Consider the following 9,795-nt stretch of genomic DNA (forward strand, 5'->3'; position numbering starts at 1 on the left):
TTTCATCGCACTTTCTTTTCCCGTTAACACGTGCTAAAACCCAACAAGGAAAGTTGAGATGAGAGTTAATTGATTGCTCGAGCACAAATCGAACACAACCATGACATTGGATTGCAGGAAAAATGCCCATCATAAAAATTTTAATAAGTTCATAAAATGAAAAGCCTCTCACATAGTCACATTACATAACTTGCACACGTCATAATTTTAAAAAATTACATCCAATATCACACTAATGTTTATAATAACCGTTACAATAACATGCCTTACTAGAACAAATTTATTCCATAAAACTAAACCCCACAAAATTACAGGCGTGGGCGAGGAGGTGGAGAGGCACCACCCAAGAAGGGATAATCCGTGTAACCCACCACAGGGTCGTGCGTGTAAAATGTGGCCCTCTTGTACCGGTTCAAACCAGCGTTCGCCCTGAACCGGTCGACGAGGTCCGGGTTGGCGATAAAAAGCCGACCGTAGGAGACCAAATCGGCGTCCCCGCACTCGACCGCTTCCACACCGAGCTCCCGTGTGAAACCCCCGCTGCATATGAACGTCCCATCGTATCCGTCCCTCCACGCCCGCATCAAACGGCCCTCCTCCTCCGCGCTCCCGTGGGGCCCGGACTCGGTTTGGCCGTACGCGGTGTACCGCGGCTGGGTGACGTGGAGGTACGCGAGGCGCCGGCCCAAGTCGCGCTGGACCGCGTTGAGCCGGTCCACGACGGCCCGGCCGAGGCGGGCCGGGTCGGAGGCGTAGGCGTCGAGGTGGTCGATCGCCGGGGAGACGCGCACCCCGAGCCGGTCCGGCCCAACCGCCGCGCACACGGCCCGGGTCACCTCGTCGAGGAGCCGGAGCCGGTTCGGGAGCGAACCGCCGTACGAATCGGACCGGTCGTTGATCCCGTCCTTCAGAAACTGGTCGATCAAGTAGCCGTGGGCTCCGTGGATCTCGATCCCGTCGAAACCTGGTGTTATTGATAATAATAATAATAATAATAAATAAAGAGCGAAGATTTATGCATGAAATACCCCCGACTATAAGATATTTTAAGAAAGCACCTCAAATGCGTGTATATATATATATATATTTTTATAAGGGATAATTGCTTATATAATCCTCAAAATTTTGAAAATATCTAATTTATCCTTACTTTTTTTTTGTTTTCAATATACCCCTCATATGTTCTTCCGTTATTTAAAAAATCTTTGCAGTTATCACCATTAAGTTATCTCAAATTAAACGTGAGTTAAATATTTACCTGAGTTAAAAAAAAAAAATCAAAATATCTCATTTATCCTTAACTTAAGGACAAAAAAAAAAAATTATTGATAGTAGAGGGGTATATTTGAAGAGGTCTAAAATTAAAATACTTTTTTTTGCCCTAACTTAAGGACAAATAAGAAAAATTGATGATAGTAAAAAATATATTTGAAAGGACAAAATAATAATTTCATGAAAATAGCTACTATTGCTAACAAAATTTAACTTTAGAGATATATATATTTGAAATAATTTGAAATATAAAAAAGATATTTTTAATATTAGCCTTCTAAAAAGATAAATCAAAAAGTGGAAAATTTATATAAGCAATTGTCCCTACTTTTTAAGCTGTTTCCACTAATTTTGTATGAAACTGCCAGGTAACTGATTATAATTGGTAGCTAGTACTCTAAATCAATTTGGCGAAATAAATCAAAAGCAATCTAAATAATTATAAGTTGAGGAATGCCGATGAAAAATAAATAAATAAAATTTATCGGTGCGTTTCAAAATGGCCTATAATAATATGGATATAATACTGCGTCTATTTTCCAAAGTAAATAAGAGTAGAATTTGAATCGACAAGATTGGTCGATTTAAACAGTATGAGGAACTAACCATTCCTGATGTGATATATTTCTCACAATTCAAATTGCACTCATATCTACTTTTAGAAGTGGGCATAGCATTTGGGCGACTTTCGCCTAGTGTAAACACACATTTTAAAGCGTGTAAAGTAACACTAGCTGGGAGGCGTGAATCACCTAAATCTAGATACGAAATCTATAACCAGTATATTACACGAATTGTAAAAATAACATCGTAACGCAAGAATAGCATTATGCGAGCATTTAATCCACGGAATTAGAACTGGGGAGGTAACTCTCGTACCTGCTTCGATCGCGTTTAGCGCAGCTTGACAGTATTGTTGGACTATCTCTGGAATCTCTGCAGTTGCAAGCCTTCTGGGCTTCGGGTACTTGCCGTAGGAACCGTCAGGCATTAATATTTTCCACCTCCCCGATATCGGTTTATCCGTCGACGATATCGGAGCGGCACCCTCAGGTTGGTACACTGTTGAAATGTGAATGGGCGAATTTAGTTAGTTTTGTATGTGCACTTGATTAAATGATGATTTTCTATTCTTTACTGTAAATCTCACTTTCCATGACAACGTTCACCAACCAAAATTTTGAGGTAAATCAGAAGACGGAGAACTTACGGTGTAAAATTTCTACTTACGTAAGTCAAAATGAGTTCGGCAAACACAAATGCTATCATTGAGCGTGTAACTTTGTGTAACTATTTGTACTTTGCGGTATCGTATTTAAATGAATTCATCTCATTGTGACAAACTTCTAAGCAACATAAAACAGATATTGTATCCCTAAATTGAAAGGATTTTGGCAAATAAAGATCTCTTAAGTTAAGAAAGTATAATAACGAAACCATGCCCAAGTACTATCATTCTAGCCGGACTCCACTTACTTGGCGGATCGGGACGGACTCCATTTACTTGGCGGATCGGGACGGATTCGAGATGAATTATATTTTTTATATTTTTTCTTCTCACTTACTGTCCCATTCGGGGTGGAAGCTCCACTAATCCGAATCCATTTGCATCCCTACTCAGATGCCTACCAATACACTGCAGTTAAGAGCGTATATTATACATCTCAACCCATAGGTTTGAGTTATTAGCCATCTCAGTAAGTTCTTATAAGCTTCTTTGCTTAATGAAACTTATAGGTCTGAGCCCTCGTAACTTTGTCAATCCAACATAAAAAATTAGAAAACTCGATAGTATCAAAAACTTAGTAATATCAATAATACAGTAGCCGAACTCATACTACTAGTATATTTCGCAAAGTGTATATCATATATTTCCATTCATCGAATGGGTGGAACTGATGCGACTGACTCATTCGTCCCACCCGCCGGGTGGGTTGGTTTTTTTTTTTTCTAATTTTTTATGAGTTCGGCTACTGTATTATACTATTCAACCAACCACCCACTCAATCCTAGAAAATTACTATCATTCTAACCGCACATCCTGTCATCCTATGGACAAACTTCTGTTTTTTGAATAAGATGATATGATCGAACTTCACTGTTCAATTTTTTGGGAAACAAATTTTCAAATAATGAAGGTTAATTCATCAATAAACTTAAGCCTAAGTTGAGCCCCCTTATTGAACTTTGATAGAGACATTATAATGAAACTAACCAGGATTAGAAGCCCGGCCGACATGCCATAATTGGCAAAAGATGATGCTTCCCTTGGCATGGACGGCGTCCACCACCTTCTTCCACGCCTCTATCTGCTCTCTCGTGTAAATCCCAGGGCAATGAGGAAACCTTCATGAAGCAGAAGAGCTCGCATAAGCATCTCAATTTGATTTCTCCGACTAATCACATTAATGGAACTTCAAAAATGAAAAATAAAAAATCCAATTGAACATACTTTAGAGAATAAGCTTCAAAAATTGGAGAAAGTTTTGGCAACAAAATTATCAAACTCACTTTCATTGAGGCATTATGTTCAATTTGTATTTCAGAATAACTAAAGAGCTCCAAGTTCATACCGATTTAAAAAATAATAATAATAATAATAATAACGACATTTGGTCCCTTGAAACCAGCTATTCTAGGTAACTGCTACATTAGTCACTACATATATATTTGATTGGTCGCTGGTAATCCGCATTGGTTTACTACCCTAATGTTATTGGATTTAATCACAACATACATGTAGGTCACAGTGAATGTAAAGTTCAAATTAGCCAGATGGAGATCTGAAGAGCTTGGATCATGTATTCATTTCCGAGTTCCGCTCGCACGCAATGCACGAGTACTAGGAAGTAGAAAAGATCGTGCGAAAATGGAGTCACGCACCGGAGAGAAAGAGAGAATCATAATAAAACTTTGACCCGACCAAGTTCTCGAAATTTCAAATTCAACGGGAATCTATTTGTAAATCCGTTAGCACATGCCATAGGAGGCCACCATTAGATTCGCATTAACAATGAGATGAGAAGCATAATTTATTTCCCCACTTGCAATAAGATAACATGTACATGTTTACCAATGCCGTTATCACAAGCCATGTGTATCAAATATGCAAGGTAAAGATGCAAAGAACTCACCCGAGCTATATACCATTTTGAGTCGGCTATCCAATCTTTTCATTTGTTTAATTTCAGTCGGTCAATGGTACTTTAACTTCAAAATTTAAGTTAATATTACTTACTTTAATGAATTTATAGTTGCGAGAATTACACGAAGAATAATAACGAAAGCTAAAAGTATCGTCAGTTGATTCAAATCAAGCAAATTTAAAAATTAGATAGTAGAATCAAAATGGTCCATAGTTCAGATAGGTTCTGTACGGTTTCCACCAATATGAAACAAAAATTCTTTGATTCTATAGTTCTCCTAACCATTGCATTCCCTAATCATACTCCTTGAGAAAGAAAAGTTTTCGCTTCTGAAATAAATGCCCAAAATTTGTGAAATATCCATGGGCCTAGGCCTTCTTGAGCTGGGGCGAAACTTCCTAACAATATACCGTTAATAAATACAGTATTTTAAAAGTTAAAAAAAAAGGAAAAATTGTCTAAATTCACTTTATATCAGAAAAGGATTTCGAGGTGCTTGTAGAAACTTCCTGAAGCAACGAGAGCGAATACGAGATTACGAAAATACCCCGCGGCGGTGGGCGAGATTAAGGTGCCCTCGGTGATGAGGAGGCCCCCCTCGGTCGCGCGCTGCGCGTAGTGCTCCACGTTGGCGTCCCGCGGGATCCCGTCCAGCGCGCGGCACCGCGTCATCGGCGCCAACACCACCCTGCAGCAGCACTAGTTAACCCACAAGAACGAGGGTATTTTCGGAAAACCACAATTAATCCCTAAAAAAAAAAAAAAAAAAAAAAAAAAAATCTCCACTGATTCTATTTCTTTAGAGGTTACTTCGGCCCATCTGATAGGGGGAGAAGAGGGATGGACGGTGATCCGGTGATTTTTCCATTTGATTTGATTTGATTTGATTTGATTTGATTTGAGAGAGAGAGAGAGAGAGAGAGGGGAAGCGATGAATTGAACTGGGGGAAAGAGAAGGAGAGAGGGGTTGGTATGTTAATTCAGGGGAGGCCAATTAAATTGAATGGAAGAAAAAGAAGAATACGAGAAAAAAAGAGGGGAGGGGAATGAATAAAAAGGACCAGCGATGGCGCGTGGAAGGAGAAGCGCGTACCGTCACTCGCCTTTTCTTAACCCCCCACTCATTTAAGAAAAATGTCAGCAGTACATCCCTTCCGCTAGTAGAGTCAGATATTACGCAAAAGGTAAAATAGATAAAACTTAATTTCTAAATTAATTGATAAAAAAATTAGGGATAACTTTAAATAAATTTATGTGGTTTCGTACTTTCTCACTTTAGTATTCTATAATTTAAAGTGTATCAATTTGCCCCCCCTGTGGTTTTATTTTTATCTTTTCAGTAATTTTTTTCTTAATATTTTGTTAAATTATATACAAAAAACTTCAGATACTCATCTAGATTTATCAAATATTTACTTTAGTATTCTTTAATTTTAACTTTTTGTCTCTGATTTAAAATATATATATATATATATAAAATTGATAATAAAAAAAGAAAAACAAAACTAAAGGAGGGCAAATTGATACTCTTTAAACTACAGGATACTAAAGTGAGAAAGTGCGAAACCATAGTAGGATTTTTGAAGTTATCCCAAAAAATTATTCTTTAACGAGAAATATAAAAATTATCAATTTAAAAAATTAATATAATCAAAATAAATCTTAAATGGACAGCGCACAAGTTTGAATAAATTAGATCGATTCGGCCCGTGCATAAAATTATAAGATATTAGTTAGTTATAAAGTACAAATTCTATCTTGGACTATAGTCTTACTACTCAATCCGAATAGTTTAAAAGAATTTTAAATGATTCATCAATTTGGGGGTTAGATTGCCAAATTGAGCATTTCAAAATAGCTCTGTTTTTTTATAATTTGAGGTTTTTAAATTTTACGGAATTATTGCAAGGACCGAATTACGGTGGTTAAAAATTTACAGTAATAAAAAGATGAAAGAAGGTGAATTATTTGACCGGGCGGTGCTTGCACCGCAGTGGTGGATGTTGTTGTCTAGGGGCGGCGGGTGCTCCTCTCCCGCTCCAAAAAGCACGAGTTTTTCGCCTTTCACGTGTTCCTTGCGGATTCGCTGTTCGGAGGTCCGTACGAGACACGGTGCTGCTGCGTTTATATGCTGACACGTGGACAGTGGCTTATGTCAGATGTTGGATGCTTCGTGGCCCAGTTTGCTCGGCCACATGTGGGCCCAAAAGCGGCCCATTTGTTAGATCCCAACTTTTAAAAGCAATGTTTCAAAACCCGGATCGACACCGGTTCAACCGGTTTGACCGTGACCCGGTTCATGGGAATGGTTCGATTTAACTATTATCGGATAATTGAAAAACCGCTTTGACTCGTTCGAATGGACGGTTGAACTAATGAGCCGGTGAATTGGTTCGGTTCTGAACAAACTAACTACATTTTTTAATCAAGTCGGAGCAAAGATTCAACAGTTTTAAGACTAGGTCAACGTTTGAGAATTTTACTTGTAATTGATTTTGTTGATTTTATATTTTATTGGAAACATTAATCTTGTGAAAAGTGAAACCTGAAAATTTTTATCCGTAATTTGGTCTAAAAATTAATTATTTTTATATATATATATATAATAAAAGTAAAATAAAAATTAAATATTTATAACGTCATGCTTATATTATTATTGTAACCACTAACCAGGCTCTGGGTCTAGTAATTTTTCTGGATTGCTGTCGATTTCAGATTTTAAAAATTTTTCTCGATTGTTTATGTACTTAAATTTTTTTCTTTTTGTTTTCACCACTTGATTCACCAAATTAATGGCTAGTTTGGTATCACTAACTTAATTTTTCATTATTAGCTTTAGTTATGATATCATTCTGTTATCACTGGTTCAATTGGACTACAAAAATTAGTGACATTTTTTGTCTTGTGTAATCTACTATATTATCTGCTGATGTGACGTTAAACAGTTAGACTTACAGGCTCTCTATTTCTACAGGGGACCGAAATTTAGCTTAGGGTGTATTTGGTTCCATGTAAAACTGTGGAAAAAAAATTTTTTTCACAAAATTTTTTCGGAAAATAAATTTTACGTTATTAATGTGTGGTTCGTAGGAAAAGAAAAATAATTTTCGGTAAAGGTTGTTTAGTTGAAAGGAAAAGTAAAAATAAATAAAAAAGTATTTAATGTATATTTTTATTATATATATTATTAATATATAATTATTCTATTATATATAAAAATTATTATATATTTTTTCTCCAATTATATATATTATATATTATTTAATATATAATAATTATCATAATATATTTAATTATTATAATTTATATTTATAAACAAAATATATTTAAAATATATTATATAATAAATATATAATATAATTTAATAATGTATTTAATATTATAAAATAAATTATTATATATTTATAAATAAAATTATATTATATATATATAAAATCAATGAGAGAGAGAGAGCTCCTCCCTCTCACTCAGCGGGCGGTCCACCAGGTGAAGCTCACCTCGTGGACCGCACGCAAAAAATCCTATGACCCCGCCATGTTTTACTGTAGCTTTCGTTTTCCGCTCTGCCGAGTGGAAAACGAAAACCCCAAATTTTCAGGCTATTCGTAAAAAAAAAGCTTTTCGAAAATTTTTTTTTACAGAGATCCAAACATAGAAAATATTTTTCAATTGAAATTAATTTTCAGAGTACTTTTACAACAAACCAAATACCCCCTTATCCTCGAGTCAATGAAACTCAAGCCATATCGACTGTTCTTTGACACAATTAGCAAAAAATTTGTAGTTGGTACTTGAGATCTCAAATTCAAAACCTAATTGATTCATATTTTTAATTAAGTTTGTTTCTAAAAAAAATAATAAAACGGATAGTATGCATTTTATCTCTTATAAAAAAAAAAAAAAAAAAAAATCTCACACCACCGTCGCCTTTAGCTTTCTCTCTGTAGGATAGCGGCAGGAAAAATTATCATTAATATTTCGAATACTTGGTTGGTCCAGAAGAATCGACATCTACATTAAAATATCAATTGTCTCTAGCACAAGAGGCAACGGACTGGATGATTGATATTCGAGATCTCAAATTCGAATCCTTATTGATTCATATTTCAACTATATTTATTTTTAAAAGAAATAAACGAAACAAGATAGCATGCACCAAAAATATTTCAAGTTTTACTTGGTAATGAAATATCTGTAGGCGCATAATGATGTGAATTTCTACACTATCACACTTGCCACCACGTCATCAATAACAAGTCAATCAATATTTTCTTTTCAAACAAAAGTTACAAGTAAAAATACTTTTTATAATCATGATGGGACATATATCTCTAAAAGGAGATTTTTTGATTAGTTTTGTTCGCTACGTCATCAATATATCCGTTGCATTCTAGAATTTTTCATAACTTTTATATTATAGGATGATGTGTGTAGTGTACACTCCATGCCTCAAAAATTCCTAAAGCGTCCCTATTTCTTTTTCTTTTTAGTATTTAAAATTATATTCACATTTTAGTTGAGTTTATTTTTAAGGTATCGTTTGTTCGAGGATAAGCAAAAAGTGACTATTCCAGGGATAGGTATAAATTGAGGTATAAGCGGGGATTAGATCAATTTTGCGTTTGGATGAAAATTGGGTTATTCCTGGGAATAAAAAAATAGCGTTTGGTTAGGTAAAATGGAATAAAAAAGATAGTAGATTTTATAAATAAAAAATAATCATATTATCCTCTTATTATATTTAAATTTAAATTTTAAATTTTTAAATATATATTTTTAAATTTAAAATTTTAACTTTGAAATTTTAAATTTTGAAAATTTAAAATCTCAAATTTTAAATTCAAAATTTTAAATTTTAAATTTCAAACTTTAAATTTAAGATAAATTTAAATTTGAAAAATATAAAATATCAAATTTTAAATTCAAATTAAAATATCAAAACTTAAATATAAAATTTAAAATTTAAATTATAAACTTTAATTTTGAGATTATAAATTATAAATTTTAAAAATTTAAATTTTTTAATTTTTTAATTTTTTCAAATAAGAATAGGGGTGGAAACAATTAATAAAAATAATTTATTATAATAATGTATAAATTTTTTTAAAATTCTACTTAAACTTAAATTTAATAAAAAGAATTTATTATAATATTTAAATATAATTTACTATAAATTTTATTATAATATTTAAATATAAATAATAATTATTAATTTAGTACAATTAATATTTTATAATAAAATAATGTATTATAATATTATAAATTTAAAATTTAATTTTAAAATTTTAAAATTTTAAAATAAGAATAGGGGTGGGAACAATTAATAAAAACTGATTTATTATAATAAATTTATAAATTTTTAAAAATTCTACTTAAC

The 9,795-nt window shown here is 33.6% G+C and overlaps 1 protein-coding gene across 2 annotated transcripts; it reads right to left on the reverse strand.

Moving 5' to 3' along the window:
- On the reverse strand, window positions 112-5,511 carry LOC109704675 (12-oxophytodienoate reductase 7). 2 transcript variants are annotated; one of them, XM_020225447.1, is made up of 5 exons: window positions 5,222-5,511; window positions 4,966-5,115; window positions 3,488-3,618; window positions 2,152-2,334; window positions 112-964 (listed from the first exon to the last, which is right to left on the reverse strand). In XM_020225447.1, the coding sequence occupies exons 1-5, from the start codon at window positions 5,284-5,286 to the stop codon at window positions 309-311; spliced, it is 1,185 nt and encodes a 394-aa protein (XP_020081036.1). In that variant the 5' UTR covers window positions 5,287-5,511; the 3' UTR covers window positions 112-308. The 2 variants fall into 2 exon arrangements, with proteins under 2 accessions (XP_020081036.1, XP_020081029.1); XM_020225440.1 differs by lacking the exon at window positions 5,222-5,511 and having other exon boundaries at window positions 4,966-5,143.

Source organism: Ananas comosus, linkage group 2, assembly GCF_001540865.1.
Source record: "Ananas comosus cultivar F153 linkage group 2, ASM154086v1, whole genome shotgun sequence".
In the NCBI taxonomy this organism is placed as follows: domain Eukaryota; kingdom Viridiplantae; phylum Streptophyta; class Magnoliopsida; order Poales; family Bromeliaceae; genus Ananas; species Ananas comosus.

Excerpts from the sequence above, each read along its gene's own strand:
- LOC109704675 (XM_020225447.1), bottom strand. The coding sequence starts at position 5,286 with ATGGAAAAATCACCGGATCACCGTCCATCCCTCTTCTCCCCCTATCAG. Across the intron at positions 5,116-5,221 it reads CAGATGGGCCGAAGTAACCT|CTGCTGCAGGGTGGTGTTGG; the intron begins CTAAAGAAATAG and ends GGTTAACTAGTG. Across the intron at positions 3,619-4,965 it reads ATCTCGCCCACCGCCGCGGG|GTTTCCTCATTGCCCTGGGA; the intron begins GTATTTTCGTAA and ends TGCTTCATGAAG.